At 51.7% G+C, this 26,191-nt stretch overlaps 2 protein-coding genes and 1 long non-coding RNA gene across 18 annotated transcripts in view; 2 read left to right on the plus strand and 1 right to left on the minus strand.

Moving 5' to 3' along the window:
* The window catches only part of BRAP (BRCA1 associated protein), a 14,870-nt gene extending 7,622 nt beyond the window's left edge, over positions 1-7,248 (plus strand). Inside the window, exons 10-12 of the mRNA XM_080559394.1 lie at positions 1,481-1,570; positions 3,477-3,580; positions 4,855-7,248. Coding sequence (XP_080415520.1) covers positions 1,481-1,570; positions 3,477-3,580; positions 4,855-5,215 — 555 coding nt within the window. The 3' untranslated portion in view covers positions 5,216-7,248. The remainder of the gene's footprint in view (positions 1-1,480; positions 1,571-3,476; positions 3,581-4,854) is intronic.
* LOC308179365 lies at positions 6,776-16,496 on the minus strand. Its single transcript, XR_013940339.1, has 2 exons — positions 15,923-16,496; positions 6,776-15,589 (listed from the first exon to the last, which is right to left on the minus strand). It is a non-coding gene; the product is annotated as an uncharacterized lncRNA (long non-coding RNA).
* Positions 16,497-16,610: 114 nt separating this feature from the next.
* Positions 16,611-26,191, plus strand: part of ATXN2 (ataxin 2) — a 51,208-nt gene continuing 41,627 nt past the window's right edge. For all 16 annotated transcript variants that reach the window (XM_080559360.1, XM_080559368.1, XM_080559361.1 and 13 more), the window contains exons 1-4: positions 16,611-17,045; positions 23,888-23,924; positions 25,321-25,380; positions 26,054-26,125. In XM_080559360.1, coding sequence (XP_080415486.1) covers positions 16,867-17,045; positions 23,888-23,924; positions 25,321-25,380; positions 26,054-26,125 — 348 coding nt within the window. In that variant the 5' untranslated portion in view covers positions 16,611-16,866. The remainder of the gene's footprint in view (positions 17,046-23,887; positions 23,925-25,320; positions 25,381-26,053; positions 26,126-26,191) is intronic.

Consider the following 26,191-nt stretch of genomic DNA (forward strand, 5'->3'; position numbering starts at 1 on the left):
TCTGCAGAGCCAATGCAGCTAAGAGTAAGCTGGCTGCAGTCTCGTCCTGTGTTCACCAGTAGATTGGAGATTAGCTGCTTATGCTGCTACAAACACTGAGGTCACTGCAAAGAGAAATGGGTCCAAATGCCCGGACTCGCTCTCCAGACCCTTCCTGGTGGAACTGTGACTTGGCATAAGGCCCCAGGATGGGTAAGGAGCTGTTGATTTGATTCGTTTGATTTGTACGCCAAGCAAGTAAGTAGGAATCCGTAGCTGCGTGCCTACTTTGGCTATCAAAGAAAGCTGACAGCCCTGTCTGACACCAGCCCTGCTCTGCTCCCGTCCCTTCAACAGACAATGATTTTTTGTGCCTGCTGGCCGGCTTCTCCCACACTAACTAGAAGGGTAAAACAAAGGTTCATGCAAGTTTTCCTTTGCCAGTGATCTATTTTAAAGGGAAACTCAAATTACTGCTTCAGCGAGCAGATACACTGCAGCAGGATTTCAGTCGCATTAGACACAAGGTTATCTGTAGAGGAGAAGCCTGTGGAGACCAGCCTTTGTGAGCTTATTGCTCAAATAAATATTTGTTTGTTTTTCCCTGAGTTTTCTGCGTAACATTTAGATGCAAACCCAGCTATTTTTTAACCCTTAGTGCCAGGAGGTCAGTGCTTAAAGTATGTCAAAGACCTCTCTGTCTGGCTTATGAGATCTAAATGTTTGCAGAGAGAACGAATTTGGCAGCGTGTTTTGGCTCCCTGATACTACTGAGAGCATTCAAGGCTTTTCGCACATGTTTAATTCCACAGTGAATGCCTAATGCTCTGCTTCTTAGCCTGATGGTAAGAAACGATCACGTTTTCCAACCTTCTCGTAACTCATTTGCAGAACCAGGAGGGAAAAGAGGGGATGTAAGGCACATATCCCTGTTCAAATGCCAGAATAACATTGGGATGGGCTGTACTTGTTGGAGAACAGTAAATGCGAATAGCTATGCGCAGCTGGGGATGCTTTGCCAGAGATGCTCTTACAGTGAAGCTAGATGTGTGCGTTTACCCTTCCCCCTTGGGTTTTGGGCTAGAAATGGGGAACTTGGCCCCTGGGATCTCAGACTCATGGCAGAGATGATTGATGCTTCATTTTCCTGTGGAGTGTAAGATTTTGAGCCCTGTTGTTACTACAGTGAGGAATTCTGTCTCTTTAAAAAGTATTTGGTGTGATAGTGGGTACGGCTTGGTGGCACTTTCACCTGGTCCTTGCTGTTGTGCTCCGAGGACTTCACTTGATTCCAGAAAATCGTGTGATTTAATTCTGAAACCAAATTGGTGAAACGCGTATCTGCTGGATCTGCAGATTGCACGTGTGTTCAGACTGCCCTCTGTGCTCAATCTCATTCGATTCAATTGATTTTTTTACATTGGAGCCTTTTGGGCTTCTCAGTCGGCGTAGCCACCCTTAGGAGAAGCTCACGGCTCTGCGCATACTTCTGTGTTTGTAGTACTCCTATTTGCTAACGAGCCAGCTGGAATCACAGCGAATCTACTGGGAAAACAAGATCGTCCGGATAGAAAAGGACACGGCCGAAGAGGTGAGCCCTGCTCTGGGGATGTTTGGAGCTCCGCTGAAACGAGGTGCTGGCCGCTGGGAAGTCGGATGGGAAGTGGAGCTGCTCAGCGTCTCACGCAGCCCGCGCGTCGCGTGACGTGACCTCGCGTAGCCTGTTTCGCTACCAGCTGAGAAAATTGGCTCCGAGATGTGTCGCTTATCTCAGTGCTCACATCTAGCAATTTGCTGCTCAGTGATGCAGAAGTAGGTAGATTGCCACCTAGATTTAAGGCTGATTTAAACGTGCTGCTCGGGAAGCTGCAGCAGTGGTGGAAACAAGTCCGCGCTGCTGCAGGATCCCTGCTCGCTGATGCCATCAGTCTCACACTGACGTTTTTCTCTGGGGAAGGTTAGTGTAGCATGGACAGTATGACTTTAATTTGCTCGGCTGTCTTTCTGCTCCAAATGCGTATTGATTTGCCCTTTCTTTGTGATCCCCTACCTTTCCTCATCACCCAGTGGGAAAAGTTCAGAGTCTCCTCCCATAAAGCGTTCTGTAGGCAGGGCTGCTTCAAAATGTCAGGAGCAAAAATCCAGAGAGAATACTTTAATGCTTTTCACTCTACGTAGATCCTTTCAGCTAGGTTTAAAGCGCGTCAGGATTTAGGGTTGAGTCCTTATTTGAACTTCCTGCATGACTTCTAATTAACTATTTAGTACGTGTGGTTATGTAGCATCCTAAATGCAGAAACTAGGACCAGTGAAATAGTGGTCAGCGACTTTGGTCTAAAGAACAGACCCAGAAATCTCACAGACATCCCCAGAAAAGGAAAAGGTGTAGCAAAAATTGTGTTGCACGTGACCAGGAAACATGATCCGCAAAGTGAAACAACCGTGATGAAACGACTGTGATATACACCTTAAATGTGGCTTTGCGTTTAAAGATCCGTACAGTTTTATTCATGGCACTCACGCCGTGTAAGTCGTGCCTGGATCAGTGCCACTCTGCAGTGTATTCCATTATCAGGGCTCACGCTACTTCCCCAAATTAACCATCAGCTGCATAAACATTCGGTGATTAAGGCCGGAAGGCTTAAAACCTGCTCTGTACTGACTCTGGCACCAGCAAAGACAGCGTGTGTGCTGACACTGACATTTATCCAGATTGCTCCTCCAGGAAAGCATTTTTCCTTTAAATTCCTCTCTCCAGTACGTGCAAGCATACTTTTGACGTTTATAGACGGGAAACAAGTATTTCTGTCTATAGATCTCCTCTAAATCTTACCTTAAAAGTTGAGATGTGTTCTGCGTAGTGCCTAGAGAATGGGAGCATGCTTTTTTCAGCAGCAGTGGCCTCTAGTTCTGAAGCAGAGGAGGAGAGGAATCCAACGTGTTTCCATTTGCCTTTGACATGAGCAGGATATTCATGTCAGTAGGTCACTGTCTTATGACAGCGCGCTGCTGAGTCAGTGCTGAGTGGAGTAGCGCGTTTGTTTTCAGACTTTGACCATACTTATTTGACGTTTAGTTTAAAATGAGCAAAAGCTCCGCGTCGTAAAGCTCTCAGGTGGGAATTTAAGTTTACCGGTAGCCATTCTCTCAGATGCTTACTGTGTAAACGCTGAACTGCAGTCACTAAGAAGTTAAGGAGCTGATACAGGTGGTGGGGTTTGTTGCTGTTATTGAATGGGGTCCCTGGCACAGCTCTGCAGCCGGAGTTGCTGTTCTGTAGGAGCAACTTCCACGGCAACGTGGTTCCTTGTCGGGCACCGCAACGTGTAATGCAGAGGGTCTTAATCAAAATTAAGCCTTTTCTTGCCTCAAAGCTTTTGCTTACCTGGATATAGTAATTGGTCAAAGTCTAGAAACCACACCAGAAAAATGAATGTCATAACGAAAGTGCCCAGGACTTTGATCTGTTTGAAATGCCTGTGTGTTTGTTTTTACAGATTAACAACATGAAGACCAAATTTAAAGAGACCATTGAGAAGTGTGACAGTCTGGAACAGAGGCTGAATGACTTGCTCAAAGAAAAGCAGTCTGTCGAAAGGAAGTGGGTACCGCTGCCAGGTTTAGTTCCATGCAGCCATTAAAGCTCTGCACGCTGACATCCAAAAAGGAGGAGAAAAAAAAAAAAGAATCTTGCTATTCTTGGGCAACTCTGAGCTATTTAAACTGGTTTACTGAGAACCCCGCTCACTTATAAAAAGCTCTCATTTCTGTAGGTGTTCCCAACTTGAAAGTGCCTGTTGAGTGGAACGCAGCTTTTGGGCCCGTGGCTCTTTTTACATGGTCTGCATATTTAGCTTTCAGTAATCCTTCCTCTGCCTGCTCAGAAGTAGACGCCAGTCTGTTTTGCAGTCGGCGGATGCATCCGAAGAGAAGAAAGGCAGCCCGACAGAGGCATCTCACCCAGCACCGAGAAAAATGTAGATCTTAGGAAGTGCTTAGATAAAAGATGTCAGGCATGGAGAGAGCGCAGATCAGCGTGTTCCGGCTCCCTAGGTGGGGCTGCGTGGTCTGTTCTTCCCAGCCCACCAGGCTCCCGGCATTGCTGCCTCTCCACAGCCCTGGTGGGAGCAGGGACTCAAACTAGGGAGTGGTGGCTCATGAACCTCACCTTGAGGAGTGGAAAGCAGGGTCTGTGTGACGCCAGCAAACTTTCAGGGGAAAAGCACTGAGTTGTTAAGAACGGGAAAGAACTGTCTGTGAAGCGGGAAGGTACTGATATCCTGGTGGGAGCATCGCACTTCTGAGTGAAGGGCAATCTCCAGGGTCTTGTACTTACAGTTTGGTAGGAGCCATTATCTCCAGTCCCTGGCTGCCCTTAGCTGTCAGGACCGCATGTAATTCCTGTGCCCTTTCTGGCACCCGTTCTTGAAATTGCAGATGCACGTTCAAGGTTACAGTCCCGTGCTCCCCCCGCATCCTGTCCGTTGCCTGCACTTTTGGTCTTTGGTACGAGGTGGAATTGCCCAACTTGCAAGGGAAAGGGCTCTCCTGGGTTATGCTGTTTGAGGGTCAAAGGTGTGGTTCTGCTCCCACAGCATCCTGGTTTATGTGCAGGTAGCACCGTGCAGGCGAGCGGGTGTTAGCAAGCATTAAACTGGGTAGAAATATCCCGGAGGGGGGAGGTTCAGTCCTTTTGTGTTTCCTCCCCTTGCCCATCTGTTGCCAAAAGGCCCAAACCAAGTTCTGGGTGGTCATGGTGGGGCTGGGGACAGCTGGGGAGACAGTTTCGCTAAGGACTGGAAATAAAAAAGGATGCAGGAATGTGTAATTTAGTGTAATACACTGCTTTTCCTGACTTGTGCTTCTACTTGCAAGGTGTTCTCAGCTGAATAACAAAGTGGCTAAACTTTCCAACGAGCTGAAGGAGGAACAAGAACTGAACAAGTGTTTGCGAGCGAATCAAGCCTTGCTCCAGAACAAGCTCAAGGAAGAGGAGAGAGTGTTAAAGGAAACCTGCGAGCAGAAGGACCTGCAGATCTCGGAGATCCAGGAGCAGTTGCGCGATGTCATGTTCTACTTAGAGACGCAACAGAAAATCAATCACCTCCCAGCTGAGACCCGGCAGGAGATTCAGGAAGGACAGATCAACATCGCGGTGGCATCTTCCGCCAGCTCCTCCGCGGGGGGCACAGGCAAACCTTCTTCCAGGAGAGGCCGCGGCAAGAGGGGCAAATGAAGATCGGAACACGCTGCTCCCAAACTGAATCTGGCCGTGCTCGTGGTAGGCCAGGCCCGCCTCTTGGGACTCCGGCTGGGAACGCCCAGTTCAGTAAAGCTCAGCTAGAAATTGTCTTCGGAGCTTCTCATAAAACTGGCTGCCAGTCACTGGAGGTGTCTGTGGTATTTAAAAGCATTTCACTGCACTATTTAGCTGTTTTTAGGCAGATCTTAATGACCGTTTTGCCTTCCTACCTTTTCCAAGCCCCCTCCTGTCATGCGTTTGACTTTCTTCTTGGAGAGTATTCTGCTCTGGGGTGGGTGCGCAGTGTTCAACATCGCGTTCCCTCAGGGGTGCTGCGGAGTAGGCTAAGGCCCAGCGTGTGAGGCTTCTCGAGTTCTTCTCCCCACTCCTGGATTTAAAAGTATTCTTGATTAATAAATGTTGTTTTTTATTTAAGAAACAGTGTAAATTAGATTATATGCATCTCCTTGTAGTATGTGCAGACCAGACACTGCAGAACAGTTTGCACAGGAGTAGAACTGTAGTTCGGAAATAAAAAGGAGCGAGGTGTGGAAGTGAAACCATCTCAGTGGTGTAAGAAACTAAACGAGTCCTTAAGGCTTGTAATCTAGGATATTAAACGCTTCAAGGGACTTTGCTACTATCTGTTTCTTCATTTTAGAGAGGGCCTTTGACAGGCCAGTGGTCACTGCCTTCGGTGCACAAAGTATCAAAGGCTTTTTATTCTGGAAATTGTTTAACGTAGTTATTTTACAGGCACTTCTACAAATTAAACGGAGCCGTCTTTGCGAAGACCGGTCCGTGTTGCGTGCAGAGAGCTGCCAGAGTGTTCTGATCCTCCCGGAGTGGGGTGCGTACACTTTCCCTTCGTTAGCTGCACTAGGAGCAGGTTGGCATGAGCTCCAGCGCTATCCTCAGAACGAGGTGAGGAAAATAACTTAACGCAGCGTTTTTACAGCCCAATTCCTACGTGCCTGCACTCAGCCTTCGCGCCGCTGCCAGCCCCCAGCCCGCAGGGTTGCCGTGCTCGGGTTTGCCCGCAGAGCTCAGCGTGCTGCCCTGCGACCAGACCCTCGCCACTAGATGCAGCTGTTGTATCCAGTTACTGGGAGCCTAGCGCTGCCTCTTCTGCTCTGGAACACGGCTCTGTCCAAAATCCTGGCTGGCAAGACTTTTCTGTTACTTTCCCAAAAAGTATGCCAACCCCCCAAAGGGAAATCTGTGGACAAATCTTTTTTTTTTTTTCCTCCTTCCACTGAGAATCTGTGCCAGACTCGATGCTCTGGTTCGGCGCAGTTTTATCACGATTGGAGGGGCGACTGTTCTGTTTGCTGTGTTGTGCTCAGCAGCCTGAGTGTTTAAATGCTAATTCTTTTTTAAAAACGGCCGGGGAGTCGTGCAGTTGTCTTTTCGGACCACAGTGTGATCCTCTTCCGTGGCTAGAACTGCAGGAACAGCCTTGATCTTTAGTCTGTAACACTGAAAATGGAGATCTGACTTCTTTGTTCCGGTTTGGAGCTAGTAAGTAAGACAGCTAGTCCTCTATTGATAGAAGTTGTTCTTTTTGGCCAAGCAAAAGGAACGAGTTACAATACGTAGAACGACTCTCGGAAGGTGAGTCTTTATAATCCGCTTCCTGACTTTATTGACTGGAAGTGTTAAACTTCCTCGCGTTGGAATACGCGGCGCTTGTTCGTGCACTCGTTGCATCCACTGCTTTGGTTCGGAGCTCTGCCCCAATCGTCTGGAACTTCCACCTTTTCTAACTTTGTAGCATGAATGTACACTAACTCTTTTGTAGTGTGTGGATTGTACAACCGGGCCTCTGCCTTCTGTAAATTATTCTAAGGACCTAGAGATGTGCAAGACAGCTTGCTCTCCTATAGAAACTATTTTATTTAAGATATATTTTTACACCACCTTAAGATCCTCCAAACTTTTGCTGAAAGCTTGCTTTGTGTAGAACACTAAGATGCTGTACTCTTATCTTGGAATTCATTTTCAAAAAATGTGATTGAAAAATTAAAGCAGCGTGCAGTCTGTCTGTCTGTGTGCTAACCGGACGTGGAGGGAGGCGATGGCAGGGAGAAGGGCAAAATGCGTGGCCTGTTCTTTTTCAAGTCCTAACTTGAAGGCAAAGCTGCCCAAGTGAGCTTTTTGTGATGTCTGGGGGAAGTTTCGTTCAGCTGAGCTGATAGGAGATAAGGCAGGGTAACTACCTCCAGCTCAGAAGTAGGCAGCTCAGGCAGAAAAAGCAAGGCTTGTTGAATACTTGGGTTAAATCGATTTACCCCGTCCTCGAGGAGTCCCCTTCGCTTCCTAAAATCGTGCTGGGTGGCGAGGCAACCTGGGGTGTCCGCCTGGCTGCTTACCGCCGCAGACGAGCGGGGTTCCCCCAGGCTTACGGCCCCTTCCCTCTCCAACCTTCCCCCCTGTGGGACCGTGCTGCAGGGTAAGAGGCGGCGCGGCTGTGGTTTGAGGCCACGCATGGCCCGTGGTGAAAGGCAGAGGCTGCTCCAGGGCTTCCTCACCCCTCATCTGGACACCCAAGTGCCTGGAAAAAGCAGCGGGGCTCGGACCTCTCCCGCCTGCGGTCTGCTCAAACATCTGGTCAGATTTGTGGCCGGTGACTCAGGATCGCCACAGTAAAAGGTTGCAGCAGCACAAAGCTTCCCCCAAGCGCTGGACAGCCGAGAGCGGCCAAGCTCCTGCTATGATTAAGAGCCTTAAAATAGATTTTACGTAGATGTTTCTAAAACCATGAAGGAAAACTCCCCACTACTGATTGGCGAAGGGGTCACGCTGCCTCCCCTGGTGCTGCGGTGGGTGTCTGGAGCGGTACTTCAACACCTAGGGCAGAGCCTGCCTCGGCACTCCGCGTGGTGGTAAGAGGGGGCAGATGCTCCAGCAGGGGCAGCAAACGGAGGAGCTCTGTCCTGCGGACAAGGCAGGAAGGGCTGCCAGCGGCCAGCGCGTTCTGCGAGGCTTGCTGGATCCCGTCGTGGCCTCTTTGCAAGAGGTCCCTGATTGCAGGCTGGCAGAGAGGGAGGGGGACAGCAAAACGACACGATTCTCTGTGTGGTGGCACGAATGCTCAGCTCACCACGTGCAGCAAAAGTGTCCAAGGCAGCTCCGGAGCGTCCAGCATCGCCCTTACACCCCTGGGGCGAGAGCACCCACCTGCTCCCGGCCATCAGGGACCGCAGGAGAGGCTGCGGGATCTAAAACGGCCAGGGAGAAACCCAGACGGAGAGGAGCGGGAGCCAGAAGTTGCACCCAGCTTGGCAGGGCCCCCCTCGCTTTGAGGATGCCGACGGGATTCGCTCCAGCAGCTGCTCCCGGGGAGAGGTGGTTAAACGGGGAGGCGAGTTGATGCAGCTCCTTGTCATCCCTTCCGACTGCGGGGCCAGGGACTCGTTAATTTTTCAGTGGGCTAATTCGCCCCTCGGGAAGAGCGTGTCCCTTAACGCCAATTAATGCCCTCGATGACGCCGGCTCTGCTGGTTTAGGAGCTGAGGACCCAGGTGAGGTGATGCCTCCGTGGTTCGTGCCCTGGAAAAGCCCCACGCAGGGCCACTAGCGGAACGGGCACGGAGGAACCCCGTGGGTGTCCGTCTGTCCGTCCAAGCGTGACAGACACACGGTGCTGCTGGTGTCCCTCCGAGGGGCCGGGTGCCATCCTGCCCGCCGTGCCCCAGGCCCGGGGTAGCGGCACCCGCTCCGCGCTCTGTTTATCTTTCCATCGGAGCCGAATTCCCTAAGGCCCCGTGGAAAATTCCTGCCTTGATCCGCACCGGCCGACGTGTCCGTTCTCGTCGGAGCGCGGAGGAAGTGGCGCTGATCTCTCCTACGCTTTTTTCCCCTCTTTTTAAGCAAGCGGGCAGTGTGCTCTGAGAGCAGGGGCTGAGGGCAAACCCACCCAGCCCCTGCCACCTTCCAAAGCATCCCCACGCCTGCCAGCAGTGCCTGGGGCTGTTCTGCAGCAGGGCAGCGACACTCAACGCTCGTGTCTCCTCCGGGCTAAGTCCTGCACAGGTTATGAGAATCAGGAAAACCTGATGCACAAAATTCGGGGGGAAATATGCGGGCCCGGCCCCTCCTTGGAAGCATCTCTCCACGCAGATCCCAGCAATTCAGCGGTAAAACTGCCTGCTGCTCCCAAAGTTTCCTGCTCGGTGACGCCTCCAGCAGCGCCCAGGGAGGGCACGGACCAGGCCCACGCTGCCACAGCTCCCCGTGAAGCAGGAAGCGCTTCTTGACGTTGGCTTTCCTTAAAGTCCGAGTTACAGCCCCGTGCCCAACTCCTCCTGCTCCCGCGCCACCCCTGAGCAAACACGGTTGGAGCAGCAGGCAGCGTTTATAGCTTTGCCCCCTCTTGACCTGGAAGTAATTGGTTAATTGCGTTAGACAACAAACCTCGAGACGCTCACGTGCTTTCCTGCCACCTTCGCGCAGCCGGCGGGAGGGTCGCGCTCCTCCTGTCCCACGCTGCTAGAAACTTCAAACACCTCGGAGAAACCAATGTTTCCTTCCCCACCAGGAGATCGGTCCCAGTTGAGCCTATTTTGGGGCCAGCAGCTCCTATAAAGCTCCTGGAGGCTCTGCAGCCTCGCTGGAGCTGGCTCGGGGGCAGGCAGGGGCTCCCGGCGCGGGGGTCGGGCAGCAGGTAAAGGTTTTGGGGCTCACCGGTGCCAGCACACCACGAGGCGGGGATGCGGGCGTCCGTGCAGGTTTCGCCACACGATGGTTCTGCGGTCGTGGATGTTAGCGGGGTTTGTGGGCTCGAGGGCAGGGGGGGAGAGGCGAGGAGGAGCCGGCCGCTGGTTCGCGCTCTCTGCGCGTTGCTCCCAACCTGAGATCCCCGCGGGTGCTGGTGCTGTGCTCCATGCAGCTGCATCCTCTCGAGGCGACGCAGCCGGTGGGCCCTGCTTGCCCCTCGCTGTCCGAAGGTGGCACTTGGGTGAGCTGCCGGGCCCTGGTGCTGGTGCTGGGCGTGGGGCAGGCCCCCAGAGCAGGTGGAGAGGGTGCAAAACATCTGCAAAAGCCATCCGGCCACCCCAGGCGGAGCAGTCAGCTCCTTGATGCGCTCAAGGAGTGCTTTTTTGGAGGTAGTTTACAACCTGGCTGCTTTCCTTTCCTGTTTTCAGCATCCCTATGCACGTGGGGGACAAGGTCAGTGCGGGACGTGGCTGGGTTTTTGGGGTTCGAAGCTGGCGATGTTCCTGCCAGCTGTCTGCACCCCTCTGCCTCCCTCTTTGCTCTCCCCTCTGCTTACGTGTGGCTTTACGTGATGGTTGTTGGTTTCTACTGGTGGGTCTGTAGGTGAGGAAATGCCCTGGAAAGCAGAGGGGCACACGAAACAAACCCGCCCCAGTGGTCTCCCTCTGTCTGGGGACGGGGGAGACCCCCCACAGGTGTGGGTGAGGTTCCAAGAAAGCTCACGGTGCTCACGCCTGGGCTCTAAACCTAAAACCACGGCAAATCTGTTTGGGGTGTAAAACGTGCTCAGGTCTTTGGGAACGATTCCTGTACTCTACCAGTAAGCTCGGTCCAAGCAGAATTAACGCAGGCTGGAGAAATCCCAGTGCTGTTGGCGCGCATCCACGGCCTGCCTGGAGCCCCAGCCGGAAAACCATCCGTGAGGGCCGGCGGAGCCGAGCGGGAGACGCGGCCGAGCGAGATGGGGACACCGATGGCAGGGACCCGGCTGCTCCCATCCTGCCTGCTTCGCTCCACCAGCACAGGGAATGCGCCGGGGCAGAGGGGGCTTTCTCCAGACAATTCTCCTCGCCAAATACTTCCAAATTCGCTCTGGCTTCCCGGGGGAGACGCAGAAATCCCAGGAGCTCCTGGCCTCCCCCTCACCATCCTGCCCCTGCGGCTTCACGGCAAGGGCGACCCACCTCCGGGTCCCGAGGGGTCCGCGGGGGGACGGAGCGGCTGCGGGTCTGCCGGGGTTTGTCTGCGGCTGGGTGGCACCGCAGGCAGCGCGCCCGGGGCCGCGGCGCTTTCCTCCGCAGCGATCAGTCGTGCTGCAGGAGCGGTTAAGAGGATTAGGTATTCCTGATCGTGTTTGCAGCTGCGCTAGCTGTAACCGAGAGGAGAAATCCAAGTGCTTCATCTTGGGAAGCGACTCCGTGGGTCTGGAAGGGAATCCTCCCTCAGGACCCCGCATCTGGGTATGTTCTCAGACCCCGCTCTTCCATGGAGCCGCGCGTATTCGCAGTTCCTGCGGGCCGTAGCTGAAATTGTGCCGTTTTGGCTCCCTTGAAAGCCCAGGCTCTTGTGGAAAACGTGGTGCGAGCCAGCCCGGATGCAGGGCTCTGAGCTGCAGTCATGCCTCCAAAATGTCAGCTCCCACGCAGAAGGTCTATGGCTCCCAAGTGCCCCAGCCGAAACGGAGAACGCGTTGGAAAGCACGCCGGGTTGAAACCCAGGCACGAGAAGGGAGACCCTCCCTGGACGTCAGCGCGAGGATTTCTTCAACAGCTCTGCTGCCATCATCCACGTTGTCTCAGCGCTGCGGCGCTTCGGCAGCGAAAACCGATTTCCCTGCGTTCCCGCGCACAGCTAAGCTTCGGCGTCAGGTTCCCGTGCGCTCAGGGCTTTGCCACCCGAAGAAAAACACCCGGCGGGTTCCCTCTGCGGCTCAGCCCCGCGGAGACGCCGGTGGGGCGGTGCTGGTGCTCGGCAGGACGCCCCCCGCTCTCCCCTGGGGACACCCGCTGCCGAGCCCTTGGCCCCGACCGCAGGCAGGATGGGCTGAGGGGGAGTATGGAATCCATTAAGCTTTTTTCCAACCTTAAACAAAAATGTGGCCTCGGAACCAAGGAGGAGACACCCCTCCTCGACACGCGCACGCACGCTGGAAGCGCTCGGCGCTGCCAGCAGAGGCTGGGCCCCGGGGGTCCCTGCACGGAGGGGTGGGAGCCCTTTCTCCGCTGATGGAGCTGCTGCTGATGCTCCCAGGGCTCACCCCGAGCCAAAATCACCGATCCGAGCCTCAGGTGCGAGGGGAAAAATTCCACAGCTCCAATATTTCTGATGATTTTAGCAGGGATTTCTAGAGATCAGGAGGGGGGACGCCAGAGGTAGCAAATTCAGCCCTTTCCAAACCCGATCACGTGCCAAAAAACGTCAAACAAGATCCTGAGCCTAGGTTTGTCCTTTAAACGTTACCTGTGCCTGCTCTGGAGTGGTTTCCTTCTAATCACTGGGGATTAAAACCAAAGTGCACCGAAACATCTGAGGTGAGGGGGCACGGTGGAAATTCCTTGCACGCTGGTAATAACAACGGAAAGCTGCTCTGTGAAGCAAACCTGAGGCTGACTTGGTTTTTAATGGACATCTGTCTGTAGGGGGAAAAAATGCCATGGCAACTGGCTTCCTTGTTGGCATGCCTGTCTCAGCAAAGGGATAGAGGGAGAGGACGGGTACTGAAGGGTCTGCGCAGCAGCGCTCGGGAAATGTGGAGGCACAGCTCGACGAGGCTGCGAGGCGAAGGTTGTTTATGCTCTACGAGCACCAGATCTTGAGGGATTTAAGAGCTAAATCTTGGCATAACGATCGCTTTGTCTGCTGCTGCTTAGCAGGAGTTAGGCTGGGCTCTCCCCTCCCCTTTGTGAAAAAGCTAAATCGAATAAATAAAACAGCTATCGAATAAAGCACGGGGCTAGGTCGAAGACCTCCTGGTGCTAGGGTGGAGCCGGGGGCTCCCCGTTTGCAGCCCCATCCCAAACCAACCACGGTGAAGCTGGGGCGCCTCCGAACGGCTCCTGCCTGCCGAGGAAGGGAAAGCCCTCGCTTAGTGACCGCAGCCGACGGAAACGGAGAGCAAGGTTCGTTAAGATGGTGGCTACAGGTGAAAGGAGCTCCGGCACTCGCGCCCCTCTCTCCCAAGCCCTGTGGACATGAGCGTTTTCCCTCACCTCCTCTTAGTAGCAGGGAGGCGGCGGGGCGTGCGCGGCCCCGCGGCGCGTCTGCCATCCGCAGCCCGAAGGGAGCTGGAGGAGGACGTTGGTGGGCTGAAAGGAATTGGGAAGGCAGCGGTATAAAGGTGCACGTGCGGCTCCGAAACACGTGTTTGATGGGAGCTGGTCTCTTCTCGGAGTCGAGCTGTGACTTGGAGGGGCTGCGGGCATTGAAAAGACTCCGCACAGCGACCGGGGCGGGGAGGAAGAGCTGAAGAAGGCAGCGGTTGTCTCGCCTCGGAGCTGGGGCTTTGCTCAGTGATGTGCACATGCCTCTTTCAGGTTTGGCCAGTGGTGCGTTCATCAGTTAAAACTGATTGCAGCTCTGGTGACTAGCTGATATCGTATCTTTCCGGGAAGTGCTTCTCGTTTGTTAGAGTACCTGATTTGTTTTCCTAACGTCTTTCTGAGCGTCTGTTTGGAGATTCCCCGTGCCCATAGCATTGTTCACAAAGCTTCAGCCTCCGAGAAGAGGATTAGTGGTGATGGATAAATAAGAGAAGTCTTCAGGGAAAAGAAAACACGCGTGTAGAAATACTCAGGTCTGCGAGCTGCTCTAACAGCTGATTTTGCTTAAAATAAATGCTGAGGGCTCGTGTCGGCTGTCCCTCCACAGGCGTGCGTGTTTCATCACGTTGAAGACCGCTGAGGATCACCCTGGCTGGCTCGAGGAAGAGCACGATACCTCAGAGCAGGTTGTATCAAGGAAACGTTGCATCATGCAGCACTTCCGGGTAAGTAACGATGTTATCAGGCTCATTAATCTTCATGTGCAAATACAGCTCGCACATGTAGACGCAGAACTGAATGAAAGTAGTAGTCCGGAGAAAGACCAGCTCTAACCCGGGACGTGGACAGAAAGGGCAAAATAGGACGTGATTCTCCTTTGGAGCCGGCTGCTTCTGTTTCTTGGCCACGGAGGATGTAACGTTGAGTCTGGAGTTTTGCTGCAGGCAGACCACTGCATCCAGGAAAAAAAAAAAAAAGCTGTGTGCGTGTCAATAGAGCCAAATCATAAAGCAATAAAAACAGAATATTGGGAATCGCTGCCTGTAAGAGAAGAGCCGTACGCAGGTAGAAGCGAACGCCACGGGTAAAGGGAGCTGCGTGCCGTAACGGGAGCACGATCCCGTTGCACGGGCGCGTTGGGTCCGCCGTGGAAGCGCACTCGCGACGAGAGGCTGAAAGCAGCCCCTGCTGCCTCCGTCGGGCTGCGGCCGGGCCCGGTGCCCGAACTGCAGGTCCGCTGGTGGACGTCGCTGCCCCAGCCACTTCGGCTCGGTCACTGCTGCGTTCGCTTTGAAGTGTTTGCATGAAGATGCTCGACAAACAAAAACGGGAGGCACAATGAAAGCCAAACAGAGCTTAACAAAACAAAGAATACATTGAAGGAGAAAACAAGTCAAACAGCAACTGAGCTTGAGTCATTACTGCAGATACAAACGCGAGAGCCTTATTCACACAACCACTTTCAAAGTACGTAATGTTGCCCCAAAATATAAGTTAGTGTGTTCATATCACGTCTTAGAAACCATCCCTGCCCGTGGAACTTGCTTTTTGTGTTCCTGACATCCTTGAATATCAAGGGCTTCGTCTTTGCCAGCAGGACTCCACAGCATGGCTGCCACTTCAGCACAGTGGAGGCTCTGTAATAGTTCTTAACCTTTACTCCACAAAGAGTGACTAATTGCCGTGCACGTAAATGTTCCTAGCTGAAAAAGCATTGAAATAACTTCCTTTACATTAAAAAAAAAAAACAAAAACAAAAGCCCTCTTAAGTGTCCTGGATGTGCTGGACTTTGTCTCTTATCAGACTTCCTTGGCTTTTTGGGAAATGTCTTTTATCATGTGAAGCACACTGACGAAATCACTATTGAGTAAGGAGCCCTCTTTCTACCCGTAGCTTACTCGAATTCATTTCAAGGTGTATTTTGGAACCATCCGGTTCCTCACCTGCTGCGTTTCTCCTGTTGCGGCAGCACTTTGAGGCCCTCAGTCTGAGGTCCTTTGGGACAAACCAAAAGGCACAGAAGACCTTAGGAATTCGGTGAAATGTATGTTTTTGTGTGTGCGCTAGTGGATTTTATTATTTTATTTATATACATATAATTTTTAAGAGTTGTTTCTTAGCTTTTCTTTTGGGAAACGTTAGTTTTTCCCTTTACTAGAACTTCCCGGACTGCAGAAATCCTCGATATCCTCCTCTCTCAATTCTGTGGCCGCGAAGTAGCAAAATGTTCAGCAAGTTCACTGAAGCGATGGGAAAACGTAACTTCCTTGAAACTTCTGCCTCTGTTTTGGGCGAGTGTTTTCAGCGGAGCGATTCTTAGTGCGGAGCCCATTTCAGCTAGCACCCGGCACCTAGCGAACAACGCGTTAACCACAGGGTTATTCGGGCCTGTAAGGTAAAACAAAACCAGGAGTTTAACAGTCAAAAGTATAGGGAAAATGCTAATTTAAGAAAGCTGTTAAATATTGTTATCTTTTTACCACCGTGTGCTGCCACCCACAACTTTCAACCGCACGGGAAAACTGTTGCTTTACAAGCAAGGTGTATAAATAATGCCTGCCTAACAGCACCGCTCCTGCTTATTACATTTGAATCCTGTGGGATTTCTGGAGCATTTCTATGAATAGATTAGACTCCGAGCATTTTGAGTAACCATGGCTATAAATCAATTTAGCTCTTGGGTTTTGAAGTTACATCTGCTCTCGCTAATCCCGTACGTACACGGGCTTTTATCGGGACAGGGGAGGTTTTATTTTGATATATCAGCGTTCGCCGGGGAGCCGTGACAACACCCGGAGCCCTGGTGCCACCCCAGGCTCCTCGCTGCTGCCGGTGAGCGCAACGCATCGCTTTTTTTCTTCAGACTGCGGCATTTTTTATTTTTTTTTTGGGGGGGGGGACCCCAAGATTTTGCAACCGTCAGGGGCTGCCGGCGGGGCCGAGCCGCACCACAGGGCCCTCAGCATTCGGCCTCCTCCTCCTCCGGGGCTTGGGCATGAGGAGAAGGGGGCGGCTGGGGCCCCGCGGGGCGGTGAGGGGCCGTGAGGGGCCGTGAGGGGCCGTGAGGGCCGTGCCGGGCCCCGCAGCCCGGCGCCGTCCCGCGCCGCCTCACGTGTCCCCGTCCCGCCGCTCCCCCGCCTCCGCCCCTTCACCCGCCGCAGCACCGCCGCGTCTCCCTCCGACTTCCCGTAAAGAGTCCGCGGCTTCCCCCCCAATCCATCCCCTCCCCCGCCGCCTCCCTTCTCCCTTCCCCCCCCTCCCCGTCTCCGCGGGGATCCCGGGGGAGCGGCGGGAGGGGGGGCTCAGCCGAGCCCGGTACCGCCGTTAACCCCCCCCCCCCCCCCCCCTTTTACCCCCCCCATCACCGTGTAGTCCCGGCTGCCCCCCCCCTCCCCTCAGCGGCCGGATCCCTCCGCGCCGCGCTCCGCTCCGCTCCGCTCCCTCCGCCCCGCTCGCGCCGTTGGGGAGCTCCCGGCCGAGCCCCGCCGAGCCCAGCCCCGGCCCCCGACCCCGGCCCCCCCCGGCTCCCGTCAGCGCAGCGCGGCCTCCCCCTCCCTCCCTCCCTCCCCCCCCCCCTCCCTTCGTCCCAGCGGCCCGGCCCTCTCCTCAGCCCCGGCTCTCGCCCTCCCCTTCCCTCCCTTCCCTCTCCCCCTCAGCCCCTCGCCATGTCCCTCAAGCAGGCGGCGGCGGCGGCGCAGGCCGCCGGCAACAACCGCAAACCCCCCGGTGGTGGCGGCGGAGGAGGAGGTGGAGGAGGAGGAGGTGGTGGAGGAGGAGGAGGCGGCGGCGGCGGCGGCCCCGGCCTCCCGTCAGCAGCGGGCGGCGGGAGGCAGAACATGGGCAGGTGGGTGCGCGGCGGCGGCGGGGGCTGCCCTCACGGCCCCTCGCGGCCCCTCACGGCCCTGCCTCCCCCGCAACGGCCCCCACGGGCGGCGGCGGGACCGGGGCTGAGGCGACGGAGGGGGGGGGGGGGAAGGAAGGAGGAGGCCGGAGCGGGGAGGGGGGGGGGGGGGGGAGAGAAGCAGCGGGAGCGGGGCCGCGGCGCGGGGGGCTCCGCCCGGCGGGGCGGGGGAGCCGGCATGGCGGCGGGCGGGGCGGCCGCAAGGCCCCGCTCACGGCTGAGGGGGGGAAGGAGGAGGAGGAGGAAGGGGGAGGAAGGAGGAGGGGGGGAGAGGGAGGGAGGGAGGGAGGGAGGGGGGGGGGGGAAGGGGGGAGCCCCGCCGGTTCCGCAGTGCCGCCGCCGGGGCGAGGCCGCGGCCCGGTGCCCTTCACGGAGGGCCGGGGACGCGCCGGGGCCGCCTCCATTTTGCGGCCGCGGCGGGGGGCGAGGGGCTGCCGCTGCGCTTCCCCCCCCCCCCCCCTTCTTCTCCCTCAGCCCCGAGGCCGACGGGAGCCGCCTGCAAAGGGGGGGGGGGGGGGCGGCGGGGCCCGATGGGGCCGCACGTGGGGGGGGGGAAAATGGGAGAAAAAGGGGGGGGGGCAGAGATTGGGAGCCCCCCCCCCTCCCCCGGCATCCTCCCGCTGCGCCTTAATCCCTCCCGATCGCATTTAAAAAAAATTGAATTTTTATTTTTTTAATCTATTTTTGAAATCTGTTATTTATTTATTTATTTATTCGCCCCCCCCCCCGGATCGCAACAAAACGCAGCGCCCGGCGGCCTGCAGCGATGGGCGCTCGCTCGTAGCAAGGCCGGGCCCTGGAGGAGAAGGGGGGGGGGAAGCAAAGGGGCCGGGGCCCTCCCTTCCCTTCCCGGTCCTCCCCCTCCGGTCCTCCCCCTCCCGGGCCCCCCTTCTCCGCCCCCCCCCGGCCCCGCAGCCGGCCCCGGCCGAGCCGCCCGAGGGGGCCAGGCCCTGCCTCTCGCCTGGTTTTCCCCCAAGCTCCGGGGGTCCCAGCGAACAATCGGAGGAGGAGGAGGATGGTGGCGGGCTGAAGGTCACCACGCTCCGGGCAGTTCCCTTCAACCTGGCCTTTATTTATTTTTATTTTTATTTTTTAATTTTTTTTTCCCCCCTCAGTTTGGTGCGTCGGCAATAAAAAGAGTTGACGGCGGCTCCATTGTTGCACATCCCTGAAAATGGAGTTTTACTTTGTTACCGCTCTGGGGATCTGGAAGGGGAAAAGCCTTGGTAGGGCGGAAAAGAACGAAATGAACTTAAATAGTATCAGCGGGTGCCCCAGCACTGAAATAATTCCCTGGTTTTTACATATGGCTGTCTGGGTTGCCCATGGTGTTTACTGTGCCTTGCTGAACAGTTACCCCTGCCAACAGACAGTGGCACTATAGAGGTTAACGTGAAGGACAACAAAACCCACAGCTTTTTTTAACATTTTTATTTTGCAAAATTCCGTATCACTGTAAGCGTTTGTCTCGGTAGATTAAAGGTGTGAGCTTCAATTCCTTTGTCAAGCTTTAAAATTAAAGCCATTGGGCTTCTCCTCCCACCGTTGTTGCCTTTCTGCTTTTGTTGGATAGATTCCATTTCAGAACTTCCTAGGAAGTTGTCGTGGGACTGTTAAAAGACCAACGTGTGCCCACAGTGGTGTTTATACCTTTTTTTCTTAAAAAAATAAAAATAAAAATTGATTCTTGAAGTTGGCTCTGAATGACAAGTCAGTAAAATCCCAGTCCCTGCGCTGGTGGAGCCCCAGAGGACACCTTCAGGGAGCTTTTCCTATCGCTACCCTAAAGAGAAGTCTTGCCTCTTTTTGGACTTCAAACTTTAGGGTGGTTCACGCTGCAATTTTTTTCCTGTAAATGAAGAGCTAAGCGGCTTTCCTGTTTGAAAAATCAAATTGCTTTTTAGCTGGCCTGCATCTTGCTTTCAGCTCGAAGCGTTATGTTTAACAGAAATTTAAACATCTCCAGTTTTTGCCAGGCTTTCTTCTTAGCAGCATTGCAGCTCAGTTCTCTGCAGCACGGGTATCCTTTTTTCTTTTCTAGTTTTTCTCCTTGAGATGCAACAGAATGTTGCTTTTCAGGGCCATATTGCTCGTAAAGGCTTAAATTTGGGTAGAAAGTTGTCTGATAGTAAACTGTCCTGGGCTTAATTTTATGCTGGTTTTAGTACTGTAATACTTTGTTGGGCTAAGCACCTGGTAGTGAGCGAGGGTCAGCCTTGCTCCCTGTGCGTGTTTCCGTGGTCTCGGAGCGGTGGATTTACGTGTTTCGTGTTAGAAAAGGTAAGAGCTTGTGGGAAAGAGTGGGAAATTCCAGCGTTTGCTTTTCATTGTTATTCCTTCCCCTTTTACACTGGGGAAGGAAATCACAAAAGGAGGCTTCTTTACAGGTGTTCAAAAATTAAACGTGAAGAATTAATAAATTTTTATGAAAGAGGCAGGAAGTGCAATAATTCTGCTTGTACGTGGTAGTGGCAGCACGTGGAATATGGCAGATGGGAAATTGGGCTGGAAGGGGGATGCCAATAGATGCTAGACTGGGAAATAGATGTTAGATGGGGAAAATGTAGGGCCTCGTCTACAAACCTGCCCCAAGCACCAGTCAAAACCTGACCTGATATCCTCGTTTTGAGGTTTAGTTCAGTTTGTCCCTAATACAACCATGAGAAGGCTAGCAGCCCTATGGCTGGAGGTCGCATCTGCCTCAGCCTGCCTTCAAACTCTGCAGCCTTTTTTTTTTCCCCGGTGGCTTTTTGTCTGAAGGCAGAGCACCCCCAGCTCTGGTTTTGGAGGGTTACACGCCTGGCTACAATTGTGGCAAAAGGCCCTTTTCCTTTCTTCTTGCTAACTTTCTTGCCCAAGCGAACCTGGGCGCCCTTTATGAATATTCTAAGTTTCTGTCTTTTATACGTTGGTTTAACCATTAAAAAGTTAAAAATGAAATTATCCAACGTTGTGTAGCTTGCTTTTGAGGCTTGGCGGTTCTTGCCTGCTCTTATTTTCCTTTTTCTTGCCATCCTTTATTAGCCCGACTAAAGGCTTAAGGAAAGGGCAGAAAGGAGGTGTCGGTTCTGTTTGGGTAGAAACAATTGGGGATATTGATGACCGAGGCGCTTGGAAATAACGCGAGGGACTGTTCTGGAGGCTTGGTCCCACATGGCATTCAGAGGTTTTCTAGTTCATTCTGATGTCTTTGTGTGTGTCGGTTTTAATGCAGCTGTGCTGAACTGCTGAGCAAAAATAAACGGCTAACCTGCAGGTCTCTTTCCTTCCAGCAGTTAATTCATTTCGGAGGGATGTTACATAGCCGCTTTTGAGTAAGTTTTAATTTAACGACAGATTCGTTGTGAGGTGTCTGAAGGAGGTTCCTCGGTGACCAAGTCCATCAGCAGGCACAAGTGTGCACTTGATTCAGGCGTGCTTATCTGCTCAGGCACTACAGAAGTTGTCTTGTACGAAGACAAGAGCGGACATTTAATAACGTCAGCATCGGGAAAAATTACTGAAAACAATGCTGCGGTACTACTCGTATGATCTTAATTTGACAGCTTTGCTCCGTTTGACTCCTATATAGGCAATTTCTGCGCTTAAACGAGGTCTGAACTTTGTACTTGTGCTCTCTTCCTTAGAGGAAGGCTTTATCAGCTCTCTGCACTTGTAATGAAAGTTCTGTAGAGTGTCCTTAAATCGTTCTCAGAGCTGTAGTAGTGGCAGGGAGTGCTCCAGAAACTCCTATTCCCTCCGTTAAATTCCACGGTCTTTGTAGTTGCGCTGCTGCTGCTGCAGACATTAATTGCAGTGTGGGTGCCTCTGTTTCTTCTCCGTCGTCTCAGAGTGAAGATGCTGTTGGAAAGAAAACTTCGCATCCTGGAAAGACTTGCACTGGTTTTCACTTAACTGGAAAAATAGAAATGCGTGACCTTGTTTTGCTTATACAAACGCTCTGCTCGGCATGTAAACATAGGACGGGAGGCGAGCGAGGGCTGTTGAGGAGTAGGGCAGTGAGGGTTCATAAAAAGAGAAAAAAAATCACAAGTTGCTTCCGGGAAAAAAAAATGTTTATTGTGCAGCATTTGAGATTAAGCCCTTGCGTAGACTTTCACTCTCAAGGTACAAGTACCAGCCTGCAGTGAGTTGGCTACCAAGATTAATTGCTTGGTCAAGTTACTTTGTCTGGTGCAGCACTTTGCTGCCTGGGTGACTTTCCTACCCTGAAGCACTGGAATGGGTTTCCCAGTTTGATCTGCCAAGGTGCTGTGCCTTCTCCAAGGCTCCCATTCAACCACATTTCTGCAACACAAAATGCATTTTTAATTCACCCCGCTCATTATAATCAAGATGTGGCTGTAGGTAGCAGCGCAAAATTGCTACTGACCCTTCTAATTTCTCACACCCCCATTTTCACTCTCTGGTTTTAAATTGTGGCGAGCTGCTTCTGGCAAAGACCGTCCGCATTGGTGAAGGCCCTGGCTTATTCTTCATTTGGCATGTCAAAGATGCATCAAAAGGTAGTCCGAACTGAGCCTTCACCCTTGGAAGGTGACCTGCAAGTCAAAGTCTTGGTTCTAGCAGAAGGTGCGTGCAGGTATGATTGAGTTGTAACGTTGGCAGGATTGTTTAAAGTCTTGGTGAGTATCTTTAGGGGTTTCCGTTCGACGGTTGTAGCTAGAAAATGAGGTCAGGTCTGCGAAGAGATCAGTCAGATCCGAGCAGCGCGTACAGTTTGTGTAACTGCCTTAACTCTTGCTCTGATGTAGAACCTGCAGCCTCTTGCCAGCATGGATGCGCAAGATCACGTTGCTTCTACTCACATATCTGTGCGAGACAGTAAGTTTGGAAGCGTGGTAGGAGATGGAAAATCCAGGGTGCTTCAGGTTGAGTGCTGAAGCAGACCGCTGTGAGCTTGCTGACCAGCCTAGCAGGCCGGTTATTTAAGTTCTAAGAATACACGCCGCTCGCCGGGGGAGTGCTTTCCATTTCGAAGGCACCAAGCTCTCGTTTTGGCCATTTCTACAGCTGATGTCGGAAGGGATGTCTTCTCCAGTCTCTGAGGCCAACAGGAGGAACTGGTGGCATTGTTCACTTCCTCCATGTTCTTTGGCAGGCGGCTTTGGTGAAGCTTTTGATTATGACAAAAGGAAAACTCAGACCTGGCTTGTGCCTTTTTTCTTGGGGTCGTCTCACGTCTGGTGGGATGACTTTCCAAGAAGAGAATGGTTCATCTCAATATTGCGTGTTCCAGGTTCTCAAAGGGCTCACGTTAATGCCCTGTTCTAGGTGGTGGCCGCCTGACAAACAGCAGACGTGTCAAAGGGTAAGAGCTGCTCCTCACCAGGGCAAGCCCGAAGTTGTGACGCTACCTTCTAGGAAGTTCAGGTAGTTAAATAAAGGCTGTTTGCATTGGGATTTTTTTGTCAGATTAGTGCTTCGCGAGTATTCTGCAAATGTCAGCTTGACATCTGAAGTCTGCCTTTATTACCAATCAGCAAATGTCATCAGCGTGCGTGATGCTGTTTCTGTTGCAGGAGGTTGTTTTCTTAAACTGGTCAGCCGGTAGCTTGGTGGGTTTCCATTTCTTTTTCCCTGTTAAAGTCTTTCACGATTCTCTGATGGACTTGCTGATTTCTGCCCAATTTGTCTTATCTGGAAGAACCCTTTGGTTTCTTGACCAACTCACGAGTCCCGTGTATAAGGGCATGCCGTTTTGAGAGCAAGGTTGTGTTCGACCACAGCCCAGTGTTTTCCAAAGCAGCTGAACGTGTTTGGCATTCAGTTGGATTTAGGTTTCAGTGTTGTTTGGATGTTTTGAAATACGAACATGATTCTTTGGGCCTCTCTAATTAAATGGATGTGCATCCGTGAGATGGGTCTGGTTCAGAAATTGATTTTTTGAAATAAAAGCGAAGACTTTGTTTTGCCTTACTTGCATAACAGTGCGCGCTCTAAGTCGTCATCGTGATACAAATCTAAATCCCGAAGAGAAATATTTAAGACTGGAACTTGCTGGTACAAGGAAAACGCTTTGGAAGAAGGCACGCCGGTGACGTTGAAGCTGTAGCTGGGGACCTGCTGGCTGCAGGGCCCCTCTTGGGGTGGCCATGGCCGAGTTGGAGCTCACAGGCCGTTCCATCGCTGTTCGCAAGGTGTTAAGAGCTTACAGGTTGATGTTAAGAGCTTACAGGTTGATTAAAAGCGTCTTGAAGCGTTGTGGATGTTACACGTTCATTGAGTTGAACTGGAAGGAGCTGCTGGTTTTTATGGCTGGGGGACTGGTGGGCTAGCTGCCTGGGTCTCGCAGTGGCTGGCAGGTTTTGGGGTCGGGCTGGTTGGTCAGTGGCCCTCGGTCAGGGAGGCAGCGACGGCGCGGTTGTAATCCCAAAGAAGTGACGGGGATGGGGATGGAGCCCAAAAGTGCAAATGAGGTGGTTTTGCTTTTGCATGCCAGCAAGCTTTGGAATTCGTTTCAGCTACGGGATTGTGCTTGAGAGAGAATATTTGTGGAGTTCTGTAATGAAACAGTGTTAGCATTTTCTTTGTTTTGTCCTTTAATTTTTTGTAGGTAACCCTCTTACCTAGTAACTGAAGGTACTTGCTTGTAGGTCAGTATTTGAAGGAGAAATGCTGTAGGCCCTGTAACTGCCACGTTCGGCTCTAGGGAAGTGCTGTTTTCCTTTGCCCCCATTCTCAACACTACACGAAGTCAGGGTTTTGAATTCTTCTTTGCTACAAAATTGATGAATTTCAGCAATTTATTTTTAATTGTATCTGATGTGTGTGTTTAATTTCAGAGGTCGCAGCAGTGGCAAAGGACCGCCTCAGCCTACGGTGAGTATTTTTTCCCCCTCATTGTACCTCTTGTAGATACAACAAAACAGCTTCTCTACCAGGAACTGGAGTAACAATGTGAAAATCGCAGATAGTGGAACATTCTCTCAAATTTTGGATACCTTGATGAATGTTTTAGACTGAGATACGCTTTTTTAAAGATATAACGTCTTGCATTCATCTAAATCTCCTGGGAGGGCAAGGAGGGAAGGAACACTTAAACATTTGAACTACGTTAATATAAATCTCTTCTGTATTTTCTTGTGATTATAGTTGTAAATATGTGGATACAATTTAACTTAGGAGCAAATTCAAGAGCATTGCTTTATCTGAGAACTATCTAATATTGGTTTCTCCTTTAAACAGATGACTAAAGATAGCAAGGCAACGTATTTAGTTAAATAAAAGCAGCAGTTTTGTTTAGCTTTCCTATGAAATAGCAAACCCAGTGTTGTTATAGCTAACCCATTATTACCTGAGTGTGTAGCTTTAGTCGTTTCCAAGGCTCAATACTGTTGAAGTATACATGTGGCTTGACTTGTAAAGCAGAATTTTATCAAAGCTAAAGATCTGGATCTTGATTTAAAAAATGGATCTTTGAACTGCACTTTGAACAACACCGGGTGTTGAGCATAGGAGTGTCCTTAAACACTTACTGGATGTGTTGCCGGTTAAAAAGCTCAAAATATGGTGGGATGCTTGCACGTTTCAGCATCTCTTGCTTGACGAGCATGAGGTTGATGGGGAGAGATGCAAGATGTTGACAAAACACAGTCATCCTCCCCGCATCACCTATGCGTGCACAAGCGCCTCACCTGGCAGCCCGGGGATGCGTGGTCAGCTCCCTGGGCTCGGAGCTCGGATTCTGAAACTGCAGAGAATTCCTTTGGGCTGGTTTTATGATAGGCTTTGTAGCTCTTTGGCACTTTGTGATCTGATGACCTTAGCTTCTGTTAATGAATGTCATCAGGTCCGTTAGCTGGAGAGGGGCCCCAAAGCACCTCTTTACTTCTCCAGCAGTTGAGGTACCTTACCCTGTTGATAGCTCTTAAACCAGTGAGGGATGATGGCCGGGCTCTTCAGTTACGCTTCTCACTGTGGGAGCTTCACCCAGCCAGTAAGGGGATTGACACTGAGTGACATTAGGGGCTCTATAAAATTTCTCTTGTTTGGGAGGATGGGTATTCAGAAGTTTAATTGATCAGAGAAAGGCGTAAGAGTCCTCTGCTAATCTGGTGTGACTTAAGTTCAACGTGTGTTGGCCAACTAAGGTTTTGGAGCAGTGTGTTTCTAGGAGCTAGCGCATACAGCTGAAAGCTGGCCTTGGTTTTGTAGCATTGGCTCTTTGAATTGTTATTTCTCGTATATTCATGACAACATCATTTTTATCTTTCAGATTTCTTTCGATGGCATCTATGCAAACATGAGAATGGTTCACATACTTACGTCAGTTGTTGTAAGTCTTCATTGGGAAGTAGGGTAAACTGTGTCTATAGTGACATAGAATTGTTAATATTACACTAATTGTAATATTATGGAGTGAATACAACAGTATGCACCATGTTCCATGGTTGGAATTTAAACAATCGCAGTAATAACTTTTGTGTATATTTGGCTTGGAAAACTACAAATTGTATTTGAACAGGTATGGCAAATTTCTTACGTTCACTGGTCTTATTCTTAATTTTCTGTCTTCAGAGAGATGATGAATAACGAATTTATATAAGGGAAATCCCCATGTGCCAAAATTGGGTAACACAGACTGTCCCACAGCAGCTAGAATGTAGGATAAGACTTCATCCTTACTTGTACCCACGCACAGATTTGGTTTTGCACTAAACCTTGTTTGCATGCGTAACCGATCAAGAGTCTTGTGTGTACCAAAAATGCTTCTGCGATTATCTTTAAATCCCTTCAGAACAAATTGTGGTACAGACCTAAGTGTTTGCATCTACCGAACAAAGAAGTGTATTTGTAAACAGGCAAATGTTGAATAAGTAGATTTGAATAAACACTAAGCTGTATTTTTACACCTCATACTTATGTAAAGATACGTTTTTGAGAAAATTGTTCAAATCACATTTGTCAGGCTGGTAGAAAACTACATTTTCATCTTTCTTGCATTCTAGGGATCCAAATGTGAAGTACAGGTGAAAAATGGTGGTATATATGAAGGAGTTTTTAAAACTTACAGTCCTAAGGTAAATTTTAAAGTTTTGACTCTCCCTCTTTTCTTTTTCAAGACTGAATAATCAACGCTTCATTAA

Source organism: Anser brachyrhynchus (genome assembly GCF_964034855.1).
Source record: "Anser brachyrhynchus genome assembly, chromosome: 17".
Classification (NCBI taxonomy): domain Eukaryota; kingdom Metazoa; phylum Chordata; class Aves; order Anseriformes; family Anatidae; genus Anser; species Anser brachyrhynchus.